Source organism: Quercus suber, unplaced genomic scaffold, assembly GCF_002906115.3.
Source record: "Quercus suber isolate HL8 unplaced genomic scaffold, Cork oak 2.0 scaffold_170, whole genome shotgun sequence".
In the NCBI taxonomy this organism is placed as follows: Eukaryota; Viridiplantae; Streptophyta; class Magnoliopsida; order Fagales; family Fagaceae; genus Quercus; species Quercus suber.
In genome coordinates, this window is record NW_027069630.1 from 620967 (window position 1) to 643756 (window position 22790).

A 22790-nucleotide genomic window follows, 5' to 3' on the forward strand; every position below is an offset into this window, starting at 1 on the left:
TTAGGAGCACAAAACAGAGCATAAAGATCAAATAATTTCTAATAGAACAAATTAAATAAAGTTGACCATGCTCAAAACATAATTAAACAATAAAGAAATTTAAACCCAATACTGAAACACATAAAATTAACCAAAAAAAAAAAAAACTTTTATTGATGAAAATTTTGATTGCCGTGAACAAAAAACGAGTATTAGAAAAGTGGGGACACAAATAACAAAACCTTTGAATTAAAACACTAATATTAAAATGAAAGGAGTGGGACAGAAAATCAAATAAGAACTAAGAATGCGAACCTCATACGAGTGTGCGATGTGTTATGCTTATGTCCATTTGGGTGCATTTTTTTTTTTTTTAAAATAGTGATTTTAAAATGTGCATTTTGAATGCTCTATTTGTTTTGACAGAAAATATTTTTTTATTTTCAGGTGTTTGTTTGCAGGTAAAATATAGTCAAACATGTAAAATATTTTCTATTGACCATAAAATCCTTTATAAAAATTGTAAAATATTTTGCTTTTGAAAATTTGGTGAAACATTTTCCAAAAACACACAGTGACTTCCCCTCACCTATTTGGTTGCTAGTTCACCGATTTGGTGATTGGAGACATCGCTCCAGCAACAAGTGACAAAGGCCTGGTGTCTAGTGACTTTGCTTTGGCGACTGGTGTCGACAGTCTGGTGGCTAGAGACACCTCACCAATTGTTCGATGGCCAGATTCAATGCGCACTGGCAATCAGTGATGACAGTTTAGTGGCCAAAGACGTTGCACTGCAACTGGTGCTAGAGGTCTGGTAATTGAAGATGCCGTTTTTGTCAACTGGTGTTGGTGGTCTGGTTATCAGAAATACTTCTCCAATGGTGATTGTCGGCAGTCTAGTTGCAAGAGCCACCACTTTGATTGCTAGTTCTAGCGGTCCAATCACCGAACCTCTGGCACTAGCAACTTCGATTTTGAGCCATCGGCTTTGGTAGTTTGCTTGAGAAATATTTGCAAATTGTAACTCAAGTTGGCCAATTTTATCAGTATCTTCATCCACAATATATACAATATTTTAATATAACTTAAGTGTACCATGAAAGCAAATCAAAGCTTACAAATAAGGAGTTAAAAATGTATAATTTTTAATACTCTATTAATAAATTAAAATATCTTTAAATCCATATAACCAACTTTTAGTGCACAACATAACTTACACGTTCTCTGGCAAAATATGTGATCGATACGTAGTAAGAATTATTTTTACTGTGCTAAAACTTGATTCAGATACAACAGTAGTTATAGGAATGCTCATGAGATCCCATGCCAGAAGGGAGACGGAGAAGAGAAAGGCATAAGTTACTGAGAGTTTGAGAGTGAGAGACAATAGAGTTAAGCTTTGTTTTTCCTTTTTCGCCTTTTGAGTCACGATTGAATTCTTTTAATTTTGTTTTGTTTACTGTTTTGTCACTTTGTGGCCTAGTTTGTGCTAGTAAGATAGATATTACTATATTAGTTAGACTGACTTGGACGTGTTATTAGTAATAGTTAGTAGTCTTTGAAGTAGAACTTAGTTACTGAGTAGTTAGCAATCTTAGTTAATACATGTTACAACTAGAAGTAGAGCTTAGTAGTTAGTACCTCGTAGTTAGTGCTACTTAGTAGTGTAGTCTGCGTAGACACTAGATAGTAGATGCTTTAAGCTTTAGCTTTCATTTTGTATTTTTTTTTTTCCCTTTCATTTAACTCTTTTTTTTTTTTTAAATAAATAGGGGGCACAACACACAAGTTCATTGCGCCTTTTATGATAATGTTATGCACCTAGGAGTAGTCTAGCACACCTTGCCATGTAGTTTTTAAATTTTTTTAGGAGGGAAAAAAAAGAGGTTACAAAAAGGGCAGACCATGGGTCGAGTCGGGTTAGCTTGCAAAAAAATGGGCGGATAGTGAGTTGGCCCATATTTAATTCGAGCCAAAAAAATTGGATTCAGACCAGGCCAAAACAGGTGGGTTTGGGTTGGGTCAGCGAATTTTGGCCCATATTACCTTGTCTACTTTTAAAGTGAAAATTGAAGTTTTTAAAAAATATATAAGATTAAAAAGAAAAACACCCCCTATGCAAATTTAGGATATATTTTCTCTCTCAAAAAATGTTTTCGTATTCAAGTTATTTTTAGTAAATTAAATTTTTGTTCATATAATTATTTGAAATTATAGTAAATTCATGCAAGCAAAATTTGAATTTTTTTTTTACTCATTTTTATGGTTGCAACTAAACACAAGAAAATGTGTGTCTGCCCATTTTCCCCCTAGAAATTGATTTTTTTTTTTTATTATTATTATTATTTATATATATATATATATATATCATAAAATTCAAAATAATATTGAAACATCCTACCTACTATTCCTTGTTAATAAGGTGAAAATATTATGCGATAAAGTAGGTTTCAAGTGAGGAATGGGGATATGATTCGTTTTGATAAAATACTTTGTGTTTGGATTAATTTTACTTTTTTTATTATTATTTTTTAAAAAATATGAGTAGATAGTAGGTAAGGGAGATATGAAGTATGAACTATACATGAATTAGTACAAAAGATACTATTACTAGTGCACTGTCACTTGAACCGGACGAAATGTTTAATAAACATAAAATTCTAACTATATAATTAGTTGTCAATGTTTTCAAACTATATTTTTTACTAGTATCTCGAGTTTCAAAGATCGATTTTGTCCTATAAATCGAGTCTCAAAAGCTCAATTTTTATAGCCTAATCATATCCGATGTGGCGTTTTTTTCCACGTGGCGACCACATGAAAATCGAGTTTCTAAGACTTGATTTTTAACCCTTATAAATGAAAGCAAATCATAGAGGAACCAGATAGAGAAACCCAGAGAAAAAAAAAAAAACATAATGAGAAGAACCCAGAAGAAAAAAAAAAAAAAAAAAAAAAAAAAAAAAAAAAAAAAAAAAAAAAAAAAAACCCAGAACAAGAAGATCTAGATCGGACTCATGCTCGACGACCACCGCGGGTGGCCCAGGCCAGAACCAGATCAGAGAAACCCAGAGAAAAAAAAAAACATAACGAGAAGAACCCAGAAAAAAAAAAAAAAAAAAAAAAAAACAGAACAAGAAGATCCAGATCGGACCCGTGCTCGACGACCACTGCGCGCCGCCCAGGCCGCACCTGGCTAGTGATTTCCCTCTGAGCTCTCTCTCCCTCTATCTGAGTTTCTCAGGATTAGGATTGATGTGGTTGGGATTTTGAAATTTGTTTTTGAGTATTTCGGCTGGTACATGGACTTAGAATTTTATTTTTGTATTAGAAATCGAGTCTTAGAAACTCGATTTTTATGTGATCGCCACGTGAAAAAATATGCCACATCGGATATGATTAGGTCATGAAAATCGAGTTTTTGCGAGTCGATTTATAGGCCAAAATCGAGTTTTGAAAACTCGAGATGCTAGTAAAAAATATAGTTTGAAAACGTTGACAACTAATTATATAGTTAGACTTTTATGTTTAGTTACCAATTTCGTCCACTTGAACCTCTTGTTTTATGAAATTTGATAGAATTACAATTAGACCTTTAAAAGAAATTGTCATAACAAATTATTTATAAGTAAATAAACCAAAAAGAAAAGAAAATGTTAATTTGAACTCTCTTGACAGTTAATAGAGTTGCCCCAAATTTGATTTTAGGGTTTAATTTGTCATCTTTTAAAAGTTCATGGTTTAATTTAGTACTTTTGAAACTATGAGATTTAATGCGGATTACCCCTAAACTATAAGATTTAAAATGAAGTTTTTCCTCCCATTTTTTTTATACTGAAAATGCTAAAAGTATAACAAGTTCTATTTACAAAATTACGTGACAATGAACGTGATCGATGTTTTAACTACCTCATAAATAAATATTTGAATTAATTACCTCATAAAAAGATATTTGAAATGCGTCTTTTATGATCCATGATACATGAATTTGTAAACTCAATATAGTAAAACCATCTCATAAATATATACTTGAATTAATTACCTCATAAAAAGATATTTAAAATGCCTCTTTTATCATTAGTGATACATTCATTTGTAAGCTCAATATACTAAAACTTGTAGCTAGGGATAGCAATGGGGCGGGGTGGGGCTGAAGACGGACCCCACCCCAGGATGGAGTTTTTAGCCCGCCCCGCATGGTTTTATCTTGCCCCATTCTTGCCCCACCTTACATGATGGGAAAAATTTTCTTGTCCCATCTCTGCCCTTTAGGGCCCTACGAAGTCTCGTCCCATCTCGTAAAACTCTACTTCTTATTAAATTTTCTCCCAACTACTACAAATTTTTTTAATAAAACTTATGTTATTAATATAAATATACTTGAATTTATAAATAAATTTATCCCATAAAATCAGACAAATTTTTAGCAAAAATTGAATAATATTATTCAAGTGTTTAACAAGACAATATTAAAAAAAAAAGAAAAGAAAAGAATATGGTTAAGATTATGGAGTAATAGCGAATGACCTATATAAGCAACAAATGTTTACTTGTGTCAAGGTATGAAAAAGAAAAACTGAAAAACAGTATACAACATATATAATTTGATGGGTTAACTTAAGTAAAGTGAGTATCAAATAAGTTTTTATCCGTATCACAATGTTGTCACTCTGAATTTAAGTGTAATCTTTTACAATTGCAAGTTTTTTAAAACTCATTTAGACATATGCATCAAATAAGAAGCATTTTGGAAAGAATCACAATTTCTATTTCAAAAGACAATAATTGGTTGCACAACTGCACAACCACAAATAGAAAACATACTATTATGTTAATGATAGAATCTATGCTGAGAAGGAAGATGAATGGAATCAATGATTCAATAATATATAATTTTTTTTTTCTAATAAAGACAAAAAAAGAAGAAGTTAAAATTGGTACTTTATTTTCAACCTTGCTGGAGAGAAAAAAGTGGCAGGGAGCCATGTTGATTAGAATAAAATAAGTTGATGATATGTTTGTTTAAATAGTAGAGTTTTAGATATGAAAAATTTACAATTTAACCTTTATCAATATGGGACGAGGCAGGGCAAAATTGTCATCCCTACTTGTAGCACCTATACCAATACTTCTATTTTATTTTTATTTTTATTTTATACTCACGACTTTTTATTTGGTGTGAAACTAAATTTTCATGAATTTAAGCAAATAACCCATTGTTTGATTGGTAACTTTGCTCATGATTTAATATTTTGCCCATGAAACATAGTACTGCATGTTGTTACCTAGCCTATCCACGGGTTGAGTTGGTTCATTTTGGACTGAACCTAAACTTGACCTGCTCATATTAGGTGGCAAGTGGAGAGACCCGCAATCGACCACCGACGTGAACAAGTCGAGTCGGTTTCAAGCTTTGATAAACGTTGGTCAGTTCGGTTGGTGGTGGAGGTCTTCGGATTCTAGTATATCATTGGTTGGTTTTTGGAGAAGAAAACCTGCTACTTGACTTGCTGGAGTTGGTACTTGGAGGCAAAGACTGGTGGCAAACTGACTAGAGTTTCGAATCGAGTAGGCTACAAGTCGGCAATGGGTAGTTCCGTCAGTGATTGGTTTGGACACCCCTAGTAAAATGGTACCATTGCCATAGGTCATAAAAGATATAAAATTTGTCAAATCACAACCGTATGGTGTAATTACTAATTAGGATCATTGTTATTGATTTCGTTCCGTTCCGGCCAGAACGGCCGGAATTTTTCGTACGGTATGCAAACCGGTACCGGAATACTCACATTCCACCTCGGGTCAAATTCCGGGTCATTCGGTCCATTCCGGCCATTCCGGTCAATTCCGGCCAATTCCGGCCGAGATGCAAATTCCGCCGGTACTGGATTTGGCCTATTATTAAAAAAAAAAAAAAAAAAAAAGAGTAAAGGTCCAATGGGTGTTGGTAGTTCTTGGGAGTTCTTTTGATGATGAATTTGATCATTCTCTCATGGATGATTATGAGGAGGAGGAGTAAATCTTGTATTTTTTTATATTTAGTTATTGTCTTGTAAATCTTCTTATTGTGTGATGTTATATTGATGTTTAAGACTTAAGAGTTAAGACTAAATGATTTGTATTATTTGATTTTTAGTTATTTATTTATTAGAATTGACAATTTTATGTTCAACAAGGATATATATAAATTATTTTTTAAGAACCCGAAACACCCTGAAACGGTACGCCGAAATCGGCCGGTACCGAAATATTCCATTCCACTGGACAAACCGAAATGGAGTCCGAAACGGTATTAATAACAATGATTAGGATATTATCTTTATCTCATCCCCGTGGAGTTTGGACCCAAAAATAGTAACAAAACAACAACAAACTCATAATTGTCCATTTAAAGGAAAACTCATATTTATCCAAACAGAAAACAATTGGAAATATCCACCACATTACACAGATTCCACAGATTTGTAAAGACTTGAGGAGTCCACAGCCCAGCGTATCAAGAAGATCACAAAAGTCCTTCCAATAAGATCACACCACAATGGCAAGCCACGTTGTTCATCACCAATGGCGAGCCCTGTCCAAGAAAAACCAATAAAAATCCGCCACGTCAAAGCAGAAAAGAACAGATTTGTCATTTCACCGAGACCCATCATTGTAATTTGGAATGCAGAGGCAATTTCGTAATACTCTCAAAATTAAAACCTCCACAGCTACAAAGTCTTCCACCTCTGTCTTCGTCTACGGTCTAGACCCACACGACCTGCAAAACCAACCTCACTCTCTCTCTCTTTCTCTCGCACTTAACTCAGAGCTCGATTTTGCCGTCAATGGCGGCCTCGGAGACCTCAAACGGAACCGCCTTAAGATACGCTTTCGGAAATGTTCTCTCCTTCTTCATCCTCCTCCTGATCGGTGTTCTCGCATTCTCGATCCGACTTTTCTCCGTAAGCTCTTCTTAACCTCATAGATCCGATCTTTTCGTACTTTTCAATTCTACAATTTTCTCCGTTTGGTTGCTTCGAAAATGTGGGAAAATACTCACTTTACATAATATTTTTTCCGTCTAACACTAATTCATGAGTAATTTCCTATTTCTCTTAGCATTTAGGGAATGCTCTATGCGGCTTAGGGATTGATTGTACATGTAATTTAGCAAAATTAAAATAGATGCAGTTGCAGCATGATTATTAGGCCTGACTAATGGAAATTTAGGTCGAATTTTTCATTTCCTTTGTGTTCTTACATTTTCTAACCAGCCAAACGGAAAGTAACAGTGTGTCTGTGTCTTTCTAGAATTTTTGCTTTTTATGTGTATGGGTAGTGCTTGCTGTAACATTGTTCTGTGGAATAATCTGCAGGTTATAAAGTACGAGAGTGTTATTCACGAGTTTGATCCTTATTTCAATTATAGAGTCACTCAGGTTTGTTTTCCGTTGATTTGATTTGGCTTTGCTTTTTGATTAGTCGGAAGCTTTTCACTATTATGTTGAACTTTATTATGTAAGTTTGGTATTGTATTAATAAATTGCATTATGTTCTCATAATGTGTAAAGCAAAGTTGAAGATGATGTCCTCGTTTTATTTTTTATTACAGTACCTGACAAAGAATGGAATATATGACTTTTGGAACTGGTTTGACGATCGGACTTGGTAATTATTTTCTACTATATAGTGGAGATCGATTCTTATTCATTAGGAAAAAAAAAAAAAAAAACTCTCACTGCAAAGTTCTTTTGCGCTCTTTCACCCTTTTAGTGAGGTACTTATTTTAACAGTTCTGAAGCGACCTTGTTTGTGTCACTTTTCTCAAGGTATCCTCTTGGTCGTGTTATTGGCGGAACTGTTTACCCTGGATTGACATTGACCGCAGGCACCTTATATTGGTGGGTATTCGAGAGTTTTTAGTAAGAAGTTATTATAGTTAATTTTGTTGTTCTATTTTGCTACTGGATTTGGTTTACCATCTGTTGATGGTTTTCCCATGTTAACAATGCTTGAAGTAGTAGCTATGTTTGAGTCATATGCTGTTACTAAGTTTGAGAAATTACTCTATAATGGCAGGATTTTGAATTCGTTGAACATTCCTCTGTCTGTGGAGACTGTGTGTGTATTTACTGCACCTATATTTTCTGCTTTTGCGTCATGGGCTACTTATCTTCTGACTAAGGTATTTATTTTGACCTGAACCTGTGTTCTCAGAATTTGTGTTTATCCTAAGCTTAGATGATGATTGTAAATTACCCTTCTTTATAGGAAGTTAAGGGTGCTGGTGCTGGACTGACAGCAGCGGTTCTTTTGGCCATGGTAAATTATACATCGGGTATTTGTAACTCTGCAAGTTGTTCTTGTAGTTGATTTTTTTAAGACTTAAGCTTTGTTTGGATTGTGTCTGTGTTTTCACACAGACGCGGTTTTGGCTGCTTTTTTTTTTTTTTTAATTATTCCAGCTCCTGGTGCACTGTTCATGGGACATGAACAATGCATTTAGGCTATTGAACAGTAATTTTAAAAGTGAACGGTAACCAAAAAAATGATTTTTTATTGTTTTCAGCAAAATAAGCGGTATTCAAACACACACTTAGAACTGCAGCACAAGAAAGTCATTTCTTCTGATTTATCCTACATAATTTTGATCTATGATTGTTTTATCCTGATTATTTTGCTACGTAAATGTCTTTCAATTGAGATATCTTAACATCTCTTACACTTTTCTCTTAGAAATTCTGAGCTTAGTCTGAAAGGTGAAAACCCCAAAACAAAAGTCTCTAAATGAAAAAAATAGCAACATATGTACATGTTTGTGTTCCCCTGGGCCTGGGATGAAGTAGTAAGGAGGTGGGGTGAGTTGTGGTTATTTGCTGGTTTTTTTTTTTTTTTTTTGATAAGTAGTTGTGATTTTTTGCTTAAAAGCATATCATCAAAAAGGGAAAAAAAAAGCACTGTATCAATGTAATTATGAAGGCTGATTTATGATTTATGTGTAAGGTCATGTGATTGAAAGTTTCTTGGGAATTTAAACTAATTTTTTTTTTTTTTTTTATGGAAGGGGTTGGGGGGGGGGGGGAGGGGTTGTGATTGTTCTTGAAATATGTTCTTGTTCCCTGTCTTTATATTACTTGTGAATTATTTTTTAATATGGCTTTAGTGTAAATGCAAGTTTCTCTTGATTGTGCAGAACCGTTGCGTATTATGACTGATAATTATTTGCAACACAAATATGACAAGCACATAATGTCTGTTGTTCTCTTTTGTATTTTCATTTTCAGGTTCCATCATATATATCCCGATCTGTGGCTGGCAGCTATGACAATGAAGCCGTAGCTATATTTGCCTTGATCTTCACCTTTTTCCTTTATATAAAGGTTAGACTTTGTTAAAACCACGCTACATTTTTTGTGGTATTGTATTTGCTTCTAAAGAAGATTTTTGTTTAGGAAATAATTAGTTGTAGTTTCCGGCTAATAGTTTTACCATTCTTATTTTTTATAAAATAATATTTGTTTTAGGAATAATATGATTTTGTTCATTGGTTAATGTTTTCCGATTGATGTACTACTGCAGTTTCTACGTGATGATTATTTTCTGACTACAGATATTTATTTGCAGACATTGAATACAGGATCCCTCTTCTATGCCACTTTAAATGCCATAGCATACTTTTACATGGTAAGCGTGCATTTGGTATGGCCTATTTTCATTGTCCTATTTTGCTTAAAAGATAAGCTGGGTAAAAGTACAGTTGTACTTGGAAAAAGTGGGGCTTTGAAAAGTCGACCAATAAGCTATAACAAACGTAGTCAAAGGTTTGTGTGCTATTCTTGTTCAGCTCCTTATCCATGTTCCCCCATATTTATGTTTGGAAATATATTATTTCTTTCAGGTTTGCTCTTGGGGAGGATACACCTTTATTATTAACCTTATACCGATGCATGTTCTTCTGTGCATTGTAACTGGTCGCTATTCTTCTCGACTGTACATTGCATATGCTCCCCTTGTAAGTATCTATAGCATTCATGAAAGTTTCTTATTTACAAATGATTAAAGAATGTGTGCCATTATTGATCATAGAATAACGTCTGATTCATATCTGTGTCGGAACTACTAACATCACTGATACAGGTCACAAATTGTCCTATCGATTTCCTTGACTAGAACCCTAGGTTATATAGCTGGGATTCTTTTTTTTTGATTCATAAAAAATTCACTTGGTTCTTGTCAGAATTTTAACTTTTCCAATGCAGGTTGTCTTGGGAACGTTGTTAGCTTCGTTGGTGCCTGTTGTTGGATTCAATGCAGTCTTGACATCAGAACATTTTGGATCATTTTTGGTGAGTGTTTTTCTCCACTGATAATCAGCTATGATATTAGCCTTTTTATTTTTATAAATATTATAGTGTTAATTTGTTTACATCATGATTTTCCATGTCTGACTGCTTTTGCTTGGCCTATTTATTGGTTCTTGTTAGAAATCTATAGCCGTTTCTTCAGATTTGTGGCTGGGACCAGTGAGTCTACATATCTGGTTATGCCACTCATGGAGTTATATTTTATGACTAATTGATTTTAGGGGAGCACTATTTCAGCTCATAATTTGTTTCTTCAACACCACCCCTCACTAGGTTTGGTCCTGCCCATGAGAGGGGGTGGAGGTGAAGAAACAAATTCTGGAGTTGAAACAACATTTTCCTTACTATTTATAACGATGCTTTGAAGGCCAACAGCATTTCCAAATTCAGATGTGTTGCAAACATGGAAAGTTTCATAAGGACTAAGGGACATGAAATAGTAATTGTTTGAAAGATGTCGCTAAGACAGTTAATATAAAATGCTAGATGGCATTTAGTTGATGTTGTCCACTAAGTGTCCATTTGGAATCCCGTTTTGAGACCACACTTTTTCAAAGTACAGCTTTCTTGAGCTTCCTCTCCCCCACCCCCATCACTTTGTACTACTCTTTCAAACAGCCCATTTTTGGAAAGTTGAAAAAATATGTAGAACCAAATGCCTTTTTTTTTTTTTTTTTTTTTTTTTTTTTTGGGGTTTTCCACAAGATTTTTTCTCTCCTACATTTTGCACCATGTTGCTTTTATTTCTTTCACATCACGATCATGATTTCTTGCTGCTAATTTTCACCTGCAGGTTTTCATTATTATCCATGTGGTGGCTCTTGTGTATTATATCAAAGGGATTCTCTCTCCAAAAATGTTCAAAGTTGCTGTTACCCTTGTTTTATCTATTGGCCTGTAAGCTTCTGTTATTCAGTTTCTTTAATATATTCATGGTTGACAGAGCACTCATTTGATCTCCATTCCTTTTGCATTATTTATTCCTCAGGGTAGTGTGTTGTGCTGTGATAGCAGTACTTGTAGCACTGGTAGCTTCAAGTCCGACAAAGGGATGGAGTGGAAGAAGTTTGAGCCTGCTTGATCCGTAAGTACCTAGTTCACATTTCACATCTTCTTTGTATAGTTACCCAAGTCCTCTGTGATGATATAAATATGATAGCAACCGAATTTTGTAATTAGGTTGAACTTGGTTGGTGCAACCTGACTCCATAATAGCTCATTCTTTTCCTCTGAGTTGCAAAAGAACTGTTTGACATGCTTATCATTTTATTGTTTTTCCCAAATTATTTGGAATATTGTTTATCATGGCTTTAATATTCGTAGGTATAAATTGGCATGCACCATTCTTTATTTTCTATTTTGCTCGTGTTTTTACAGAACATATGCAAGCAAGTACATTCCAATTATTGCTAGTGTTAGTGAGCATCAACCTCCTACTTGGCCTTCTTATTTTATGGACATTAATGTCTTGGCATTCTTGGTTCCTGCTGGCATTATTGTAAGTAATAAATTTGTAAGGCAAGTTTGCTTTATGTTATATGTACTTATAACATCTTTAACATGGTGTGTATCCGTTGGTAGGCATGCTTCTCGCCCCTGTCTGATGCAAGCTCCTTTGTGGTCCTTTATATTGTGACATCAGTTTATTTTTCTGGAGTCATGGTGAGATTATGTTGGGAGCTGATGTCTTTTTGTCTTTCTTCTTTCATTTTTTATTTTTCTGTCCATCATTATTGTTTTGGTTAATATTACAGGTGCGGCTTATGCTTGTACTTGCTCCAGCGGCATGCATCATGTCTGGGATTGCTCTCTCAGCATCTTTTGATGTTTTTACACGATCAATCAAATTTCAGTTACCTGGAGTGAAAGGAAATTCCCAAGTTGACGTGAGCTTGTTTCTTTATGCTATACTGCCCGTTTACATTCATCTGTCCTCAATAAATTTAATCAGGACTAAAATCCATTTCTGTTTTTGGCCATTAAGGCGGGGGATACTAGTTCTGAAGGTGTTGTAGCGCAAAATGAGGTTGCAAAGACTGACAAAAATGAAGAGGCATTGAAGGAACGACCCTCAAAAAAGAATAGGAAGAAGGAAAAGGAGCATGTGGAAAAGCCTTCTGTTAAGGCCCAAACTAAGAAGAGGCTACTGGTTTTACCTTTTGAGGCATCTATCATTGCCATTCTCTTGCTAATTTTGCTGGGTGCCTTCTATGTGGTAATGGAACTGTCTTCTTTCTCCATCTATAAGAAACTTTCTGTAAAGAATTTATATTATTTTTTCCCCTACTTTTAATTCAATTAATATATACTTAATAGAAAACTGTTTGATTGTGGTCAATTTAACTTTTAATATGTCAACCCATTTTCATATAATAATTCTGAAGTCTTCATCTTGCCATCCTTTTATCAAATAAATGACAACAACAAGCAAGCCTTGGTCCCAAAATTTTGGGTTGGCTATGGAGCCTCAATAGATTAGTCAGGATGTTATTTAAATAAATAAATGTCAAATTAGTCATAGGTTTACAAACATCCATCTGCAAGCTTTATGTAAGACATTAAATATTACTGTAGTGAAATTTTAGACTGAATTGAAATATCTATGTATTTTACTTAAAAAAAAATCTAATTTTCTTATATTCTATTTTATATAATTTAATATAATTGTTTTAGAGGAGAGTTGCTTCTTACATTTGTGTACTCAACTCTCTTTTTTTATAAAAGCTTTTTCTTGATAATGAGTATCTTTCTTTTTTTAGGTTCACTCTGTCTGGGCGGCTGCTGAAGCTTATTCTGCTCCTTCTATTGTTCTAACATCTTATTCGCATGATGGTCTTCATGTTTTTGATGATTTTCGAGAGGCTTATTCATGGTTGAGCCATAACACTGAGGTGGATGACAAAGTGAGTTTCACATCTGTCTTTTCCTTTCTTTTACTGCACCTCTTCTCTTCTGTTTAACATTTGTATTACTGACCAAAAACAAGATGTTTGGTGACACTAATTCTTGCTGGAAACTTCTTTCAGGTTGCATCTTGGTGGGACTATGGGTACCAAACTACTGCTATGGCTAATCGTACTGTCATTGTTGACAATAATACCTGGAATAACACTCATATTGCAACTGTTGGTACTGCCATGTCTTCTCCTGAGAAGGCAGCTTGGGAAATTTTTGACTCCTTAGATGTGAAATATGTTCTTGTTGTCTTTGGAGGTAAATTTCTGACATGTATACTGAGATTATCTTACAAGATAAATAAAGAAACTTTATTCCTATGTCTTACTTTAATTCTAGGTCTTGTTGGCTACCCGAGTGATGATATCAATAAGTTCCTGTGGATGGTTCGAATAGGAGGCGGTGTATTTCCTCATATCAAGGAACCTGATTACCTTGTAAGTTATTATCACTAACAAATGAGTCTTAAACCTCCATTTTGTGTGTGGCTGTGGCTGTGGCTGTGGCTGTGGTTTTTGTTATATTTTGGGGGTGGGAGGAGGGGAACAAACAATGATATTGTTAGCTTACAAGTAATTTATTTGATTTATCAATGTCTTTTAACTATTTTCCTTCTGTTTATAGAGAGATGGTCAGTATCGGATTGATTCTCAGGCCACTCCAACCATGCTTAATTGCCTCATGTATAAACTCTCATATTACAGGTGTGGTTTTGCTGTGAACTTTTTTGTTGTTTGTACGTGGAGATGAAATTTGTTTGACTGCTTGATCTTTTAATTATTTTGCCTGCTTACTACAGATTTGTGGAGACAGATGGTAAAGCCTTTGATAGGGTCAGGCGAACAGAAATTGGAAAGAAACATTTCAAACTCACCCATTTTGAAGAGGTCAGTTGATCTTTAACATCTGGTTTCTAAAAGAAGTCTGTTCTCCAAGATCATTAGTATTGTACATCGCCTATCAAAAAATTCCTTAGTATTGTACGTCTCAATATGATTTAGATGCCTAATTTTGCGAGGGCATGTTTTTAGTAGTTATATGCACAAGTCCTGCATGTAGTGGACGCTGAAATGAAGCATTTTGATCCACAAACATTAAACAGTTTAAACATCTGTTTTTCTTTAACTCTGTGCGTCCATACTCAAAACTGTGGCCGCAAGGGGGTATATAACGTGGGCAATAAGTTGGTGTCTTTGTTTGTCACATAATAAATTATGGCCCCTATTCTATTTTTATTCGCCTCTTCTTCATGGTTTGATATTATTAATTTTTGTGATGCTTGCGTGGTCTTACTTTTGAAAATGTAATTGTATTAAGCAGTTTTTCCATAAAAGTATAGGTACTGTAAGCAGGTGCTTATTCTCATTTTTCCAGGCCAATAATTTATGAGCATTAGTGATCTTGGTTAAACCGGGAAATTTTTTCAAGTGGTGTTTTCTCATGTGAAGTGCCAGTAGTTTTTCTAATTTGACATTGGTGACCTTTTAAAACAATTTAGGTATTCACAACTCATCATTGGATGGTTCGCATATACAAACTGAAACCTCAGAAGAACAGGATCCGGGGAAAGGCCAAGAAATCAAGATCGGTATGTATTATTCCTCCTCACAAGGTTGTCGTATGCCTTTGAGATACTTGCCCAATCTTATCAACATAACTGATTTTAATTATTTTGGTCTTAACAGAAAGCAAGCTCAACAACTAGCACGAAACGAGGTGAAACACAAAGGAAGAATCCTTGGCACTGAAGATCTCATTTATCTTATCTGAGGCATTTTCTAAATTCAGTTACTGTAGTTGATACATATAAATGTATGTCGGAGCTGATGGAGAAGGATTGAGCTGTCATGGTTAGTACTATTACAGAAATGCAAATGACCGGTCAAGGATTTTGCAGCCTCATATATCCTGTAATTTCTCATCTTTAACATTCGGGTGGAGCAGATGGAAGAGAACAATTTTGCATTAGTTGTTTGAGCATGGCGCTTAGTGATACATTTTTATTTTTCCCTCTTTTTGAGAATGCTTAGTGATATATTTGAGCTTGTGGCTTTTGTGGCCACTAACGGACGGTTTCTTTTTAGACACGTGTTTATTCCTTTTCCTAACTAACTGAATAGATTCTTTACACGCGTGTATACTAACCATATAAGAATAAGAATTGAAACCAATAGCGAAGTCTAACCAAAACCAAATCACACTGATTTAAGATTTGTTTGCCCTCCTTGGTAGGTATGGGAAATTTATTGATTTAAGTGCCATCCTAGATCTGGATTAATTTTAATTAATCTGACATCACCATCTGCTTTACCGATCAATGGCATTTCCAAGTCCTGGGATAGGTGAATCACGATTTGCAAGATTTTTTCGACTTTAGTTCTTTCCTATCCAGTCCCAATACTTATTACCCAAGTGCTGTTGGTTAATAATGTCGTCATGTTTTATCCGTATCAAGCCACGATGCCAGAAAATGTTAACTGGTTAGATCTAGTTAAGTGTTGGCTATGAGTGGCTCTAATGCCTGGCAGCTTCTTCATATCAGTATCAACCTAGACCTAGAGTTGATTAACACGGACGCACAATCAAGTGACTGGACCAAACCCTGAGAGAGTAACAACACAGTACAATGACAGCTGTTACATAGGGCAAATTTCTGTTATGGTTTTCCAAAAAATTACTACCAAAGACAATTCACATTATTGGCCTAAATTCTGAACATTTAAATAATAAATTTATACAAAATATAATGCTTCAATCATCTGATAAGACTACCTATTACTAATGCCCAAAAAAAGAAGTAAAAACAATACCATCCTATTATCAAACCTTTCTCTTTCTACTATTTTGCAATTTGCCAATTTAGGCAGTGTGAAACATAAGAAATATAACCAAAGGGAGCTGAAGAACCTCACCATGTGAAACAAATGCTTATGTGGTAGTTTGGACACAAGGATTGTCTTCATGGGATCTTATGGGAAAGTATAAAACTTCAATCTGCACCCTTCCTCTTGCATAATACATTCCCAAACTTATTAATCATAAACCTAGGAGCAAGTCCATTGCTCCCACGAGGTTCCCATAACTGACTAGTAAGGCCCTAAACAAATGGAATGCAGCCAATAGATTACTATACAGGAGCTATAATTTTCCGCCAACAATATAAGTCCCCCATAGGAGATGTTGGAGTTCTTAGCATCTAGTCGGTGCAATATGTACTGGAAAAGGCAGACATGACCTAGCAGCATTTCTTGCCCAGAAATGCATTTCTCTTTACAACCCAAAGTTGTTATAATTTCTTGGGCAGATTGTAAGTCTTCTTAAGAAACTTTGCTGCCATCTCATCATTCCGATAACACAAAACTCGTAAAATTGTGTTTGGTTCAGTTGGATCCCACTGAGCAGAAGTTGGAGGCAGTGGAAGCTTTGATATAGCAGAGGAGCTATAAATCTCAAGAATCATACGTCTGAATTGCTCAATTAGGCTCTCAGTATCAGTACGAAGTAAAGCAAGGATACTTTTAACAGTAGTTGAAAACTTATTTATTAAATCAGCTGGCAATCCATCCCCATTGGACCAAAATAGTTCTGTCAGAAACTTAAAATCCTCCTCTATTATTTCAGAATCATGTTGAGTGAAAGCACGAGAAGGGCCTCCAGCAAGCAAAATCAACAGGAACCCATCAAAAGAAGCTTTCATTATGTCAGTAATAACACGCGTTCTGACTCTGTCATGCACCGTTGATGAAACAATCTCCAAATATTGCTCAAGCTCCTGAAGGAAGGGATCAATCCTAGAAGAAGAAACTTCCCCAACATACAAGCCATCCCAAAGAATATGATTTAGGTCATGGAAGATTATCTTATATGCCATTGCCTCGCACAGTTGTTGGATCCCTTCCCCACATGCAGCTTTTGAAAGTTCAAACTTTTTCCCTGTCCCATTTGCAATACTCTCAGTGAGAGTACATTCAGTGTTTTCAAGATGAGCAATCATCCTCTTCTCTAAAACTCCCAATTCTGTTCGAATTTGCTGCAAAGTATTTACGCGAACACACAGCTGGGGTATCCCAAAGGAGTTATCCCCATTAGGTGTTTCAACTTGGGATTTCCTCTTCTGTGTTATTTGTGATTTTTCCTTCTTTTTGAATACACCATGGAACTTTGATCCTGTTGAGCATCTAGTCAGAGCAGGCATACTGGGGATGTAAGTACTTCGGCCTCCTGCAGATCACAGAAGAAAACCGGTAATCATTAAAGAGATTAATAACTTAAACATAAATGCATCAGTCTCTCACAGGCCATAGAATAATACCACAGCCAGACATAGTCTTCAATATGTAATGATGAAGACATCTGTCAAAACCAGTCATCAATTCTGGAAGCAAGACTGGATGCATAGGAATTGGCAACAGAAAGAATGCTTCTAAAGTTTCATCTATGATTTGTAGAACTTCAACAGCAGAAGGAGCAAATCGCTCCTTGTTGACGTGTGGATTCCATACCTACAAAAAAGATGACATCAAGGTTTAGTCATGGACAGGACAACTAGTAAAAAGATAAGAATCACATTATTCTTCCTAACAAATGATTGGTGAAGTGTGTGTGCAGGCAAGCACATATATGCATGCATAGAGAATGTTCACATCCTCCTGAATTTCAGATGATATTGATCTATATCACATAAAATTGAGAAAAAAAATCACATCCAATTTACATAATATTAAAGGCATATCAAAGTTGCATCCTAATCAGCAGGTGCTGGCTGAAATTCAGATGTGAATAGACTCGGATTATTTAGAGAAACAAGAACCTTCCATCACATACCTCTTGTTGCAGATTCCTGTCAGTCCATTCCTTCAGTCTGTCAACTCTTGTCTTTATCCATGACTTTACCAGATTGGCCATAACCGCTTCAGCCTCATAAGGAGGCATCTCCTGTATGATAGACTTCCCACCATCGTCACTGTCCACTGCATCTTCAACTGCAATCTGCACAAGATCTTTCTCCAATTTTTCAGCAGCTCTCAGCACTTGTACAGCATCAGGAGTCAACTCACTAATACCCTTAATATATTGCTTCAGCTCATTCCAGTAGCAAGAATGAAGGGTAGCTACAGCAACACCTGCTGCAAGAGGGTGCCAACTCTTCAGTATTGGACTAAATATCTCTTTCTCGTTAAGAGCCAATTCACTAACATCTTGTGCAAGGATGGAAAGGGCAGGAAGAGAACTGTTCTGGTTCTTAGATATACGCTTGCCTGAGTTCATCTTCTCCATTTTCTGCCTTAAGATAGACAAATCAGATCCTTGAGTCATATTTTTCAAGGCAAAATTGGGAAGCATCCTTGTTAATATATATATAAATGTATCCAAACATAATCTGGGGGGAAAAAAGTAAAGTAACTGGGAAAAAGTATATAGCTCAAAGTGCATTGTCTAAACTTACAATATATGCACCCAGATATAGGAAAATATATTCACAAAAGCCGCTCATATAGTTTGTAGCCCCATGGACTAAGGGCAACCAAACATAAAATTTTTACCATATAAGTAAGCTTATCACCAAGATCATCCATTTCAGCCAACAGAGATATTTAAGAGTCAGATCAATTCAGGAAATAACAGAACTGTATTAAAAATGTCAATTTACAAATGGGACTGACAAGTAAAAGGAATTCAACCAATAATAGGTTCACCTGTGGAGGCAGGGGGGAAGTACAGATTTTCAAGAAAATGAGAGATTGCTATACCATAGGAGTACAGAAGAATGAAGCAATTCATAGAATGCTTATTATCTATGAAGAACATGGTTAGGTAGCATGTAACAGAAATGTTAGAAATAGTCGAAAGCTTCTCTGCAAGATTACAAAAATTGTAACAAAGATCATTTTCTGGAGTCAAATGTGTACAGAGGGTTCACCAACTGAAAATTTTAATTGATTGGTCAAAAAGCCTACCAATACATCTCAGGATCAAAGGGTTATTGGATATCAGTTTCATATTCATACTTAGGGATATTATGCTGAATGAATGAAACTTGCCTGAGCAAAAGCAGTGCTTAGCGATGATCTTATATAAGTTTCAACCCTTTCACAGGTCACATTAATTTCTTTCCTCTTCTTACGATACTCATGAGAGATATCTTCTACCAATATCTTTGCTGATAATACCCCTAGGGAGACAACACTTTGCATTGATTCAATATTACCACTGTGGAAAGTATCACGGTAAGCAAGAAGCCTTTTTTCTGCCCACCCCAATATCAAACTCAACGTAGAGCTCAAAACCTCAGAGTGGACTGGATTGGTTATTGCCTTGGCATCCTTTTCAATTTCTATCAAGAGATTATTGGATGCAAATAACAGGTCAATTTCCACTTGACCAGTTACAACATAATGGTGGAATAAAACCCATGAAAAACAAAGATCATGCAGCATCTGGTTCAATCCTAGGATTACCCAGGTCTTCTTTATGAGTTCTAAAACCTCATCAACCTCTTCGATTATAGTTGTTTCTTCATTAATATCAAAACATGCTTCTAAGAGCACTTGGTAGAGCCGGAGGTTCAATGGAAATCCATCTGCCCAGTGACACGTCTCGGAAGTAGAACCATCAAATGATCTGCAAGCAAGAGACATTACGACACTCCGCAAGACTTGAATCGACTCACTGTGTTTTCCAGTTTCTATCGGCTTCTCTAAGGCCCCACGAATTATCTGGCGAAGTTGCTGTGCAGTGGTGTTTGACTTCTCTAGTGGCAGGTGAGGATGCACAAGGAGTCCTGCTTCCAGAACCTTCAAATTCCTCCTTTGCCAAGCCTCATATTCTAGCTGATTAGGAAAATCTGTAGATCGAAACTGTTGGAGTAGCTCAAGTGGCAAAACCATCGACTCCATTCGTCTTCCAAGCTGATTCATGAAATAGAATCTCAATAAATTACTGTACTGGACTAAAAGGACACAAGTAACAGACAACCATGGTTTAAGTTAATTTTTTCTTATTAGTTTATGATTGATAAATAAATTATATTCTCTACCCCTTTGGACAAGGTCATGGTACCAAAATTATACATTAGAATCATATAATTCTTTGCTTTCACCTTAAGAAACTAGGCTGACACCGAGCAATTAACTAAAATAGAACTCCAAATTAGTGTTCTCAAGCAAGTTCATAGTACTATTTTTAAGTAAAAAAAGAGAGAAAGTTCAAAACTTTTTTTTTTAACGTCTTTTCATTTCTCTCAATTCAATACAATACTTTCCTTTATTTCCCTAAATTACAAAATGAACACACACTTATAAAAATTTTTTTTTTTTTTTTTTTTTTTTTTTCTAATGTAGAAAGAAATTGAAATTTGTGCTCCCTAAACATGGTCCTCGCTTGAGTTTGCTCAATATATTTTTAGGTATAAAAAAAGAAGTTTCTTTTCCTCCTCAATTATCTAAACTTCCACAGAGAATCCAAATCACAAAACCACTAAGAAGAAGCAGCCAAATGTAAAATTCAGAAAGAAAGAGAGTGAAAGAAAAAGGTTTTGTAGGTGACCTGACCAGCAGCGACCCTTAATAAGGCTCTTCTAATTCTGGAATCAGTTTGCTCCGAAACCCTCATTTGGACCCTCATCAGCTCCCCAGTAGTCACCGCCTTCTTCACTCGTCCCTGTCCCTCACTCACTGACTCACCTCCTCCCACTGCGGCAACCCTCCTCTTCGATGTCGTTTTGAGCCCAAGCGCCTTCTTTACTCGGCTTGCCGCCGATGAAGTCAGCGACCTCTGCAACGAAGCCGACGGTGTGACTGTAGGAGCCCTTTCGGGCTTCTCTGACTGAGGGATGTAAGTCAACGGTCTCGTACCGGAGCTCCGGCAAGCGCCGACGAGGATCTCGTAAGCGGTGTCTCTGAGCTCCGAATCGGAGAGATTGGGAGCCCCGAATGGAGAGGGTAGGTGCTCCACTGGTTGCATGGGCATGGGAACGGGAACTTGGAAGTCGATGTTGTGTCTTTTGGAAGATCCTCCTAAGGTTTTGTCTCTGAAAGTCTTGGACATTGTTGCTGTTGCTGTTGCTGTTGTGTCAGTGTGGTGTGGGCTCACTTTGCGTGTTTGTGTGAGTGAGTGATGTTTTGTTTTGGGATGCGAGAAAAGAAAAAAGGTCAAAGGAAATGAATGAATGGAGTTGGATTATAATAATAATAATAATAATAATTGATTATGGATAGAATAGTGTTGGTGTTGTTGGGTTTATGCTTGCTTGACTTTTAGAATAGGAAATGATAGATAGATAGACATTATTATGGCTTGAGAATTGAGACAGACGAAGAGTGTGAGTGTGGGCGAAGAATTTCTTCTTTTTTAGATAAAAAGAAGGAATTGTGAGAGTTTTGTATGGTGTGTTTTTGCTCGTGTCATTAGGAAGATCTGAGCTCATGGAATGGAATCTCAAGTCTCAAATCTCAAATATGTGAGAGAGAGAAAAAAAAGAAGAAGAGAGATTTGAGAATTGGGATTTGAACTTTGAGAGGTGGAGTGGGGTCTGGTTTGGTCTGTGCTGCTGAGAGTTGAGAGAGAGAGAGAGAGAGAGAAGCGGTGGGAGCTTTGGTCCAGAAGAAAGACTCCTTCCAAATGCAAAGATTTATTATATAAATCAATTTTGTTTTGGGATAAGGATAAAAACAATGTAGTTTTTCTTTCGGATTAACAACTTCTTAACTTTTGAATCCAGTAGTTATTACTTAATACAAATGCTTTATATGACCATTGGATTCAATTGGACCCAATTCCATACCCTACGTATTGCACCAAATTTCAAAAGATGAGTACAGATTTATTAGTACAATTTATTTTAGTTTTTACCCTTTTTGTAAACAATTTCACAAAATGTGGAATAATGAAAAAGTTTGTTAGGAAGTCGTAATGATTTTTTTTTTAAAAAAAATTATTTTTTTAAGTGGCAATGTGATTGCCCATTCCGTCGAATTTTATTTAATTATATATTTTTTTAATAAAAAAAATGGCAATGCTTTTACCTATCTCTCAAAAAAGCTTTAAAAAGAAAAAGAAATAGAAAAGTAATTGCCCATTTCTAAAAAAAAAAGTTGCATTCTTAATTAAATCTTGAAATTCGTAATGACAAAATGTTGCGACTAAATACTTGTAAATTTTATACTAACATACACATTAGGAAAACTTATAGGGATAATTACACTTTATCCACCTGTGGTTTGTCTCTAATTCAATGTGTTTATCCGTGATTTCAATTTTGACATTTTGCCCACCTGTGATTCTCACCGTTACTGTGCTGTAACCCACCTCTCTACTTTTCGTTACTCTAACACAGAAAATGTAAAAAACAAAAGCCCAAACGGATCAAAACACTCTCACTCAAATCTTGAACATGAAGAACATACCCAAATTTTGAAACTTGAGTTGCCTCACTAAACCTAGAACATGAAGATTAACCAAAAACTAAACCCACATTTTTTTGTTTTTCATGTTCAAACTAATTGTACCCAA

The 22790-nt window shown here is 35.5% G+C and overlaps 2 protein-coding genes across 2 annotated transcripts; one reads left to right on the plus strand and one right to left on the minus strand.

Annotated features, from left to right (window-relative positions):
• Nucleotides 1-6699: 6699 nt before the first annotated feature.
• LOC112027213 (dolichyl-diphosphooligosaccharide--protein glycosyltransferase subunit STT3A) lies at nt 6700-15363 on the plus strand. Its single transcript, XM_024059886.2, has 23 exons — nt 6700-6923; nt 7338-7400; nt 7574-7629; nt 7791-7862; nt 8041-8146; nt 8233-8283; nt 9246-9341; nt 9586-9645; nt 9860-9973; nt 10221-10307; nt 11119-11222; nt 11314-11409; nt 11703-11823; nt 11907-11987; nt 12080-12211; nt 12310-12540; nt 13085-13228; nt 13352-13538; nt 13620-13717; nt 13905-13984; nt 14080-14167; nt 14779-14868; nt 14966-15363. Exons 1-23 carry the CDS (start codon nt 6807-6809, stop codon nt 15026-15028), a joined length of 2337 nt encoding a protein of 778 aa, XP_023915654.1. The 5' UTR covers nt 6700-6806; the 3' UTR covers nt 15029-15363.
• A 711-nt stretch (nt 15364-16074) lies between these two features.
• On the minus strand, nt 16075-21874 carry LOC112027218 (protein unc-13 homolog). Its single transcript, XM_024059890.2, has 5 exons — nt 20826-21874; nt 19322-20188; nt 18105-18560; nt 17593-17782; nt 16075-17501 (listed from the first exon to the last, which is right to left on the minus strand). The coding sequence occupies exons 1-5, from the start codon at nt 21324-21326 to the stop codon at nt 16567-16569; spliced, it is 2949 nt and encodes a 982-aa protein (XP_023915658.1). The 5' UTR covers nt 21327-21874; the 3' UTR covers nt 16075-16566.
• Between the last annotated feature and the right edge of the window lie 916 nt (nt 21875-22790).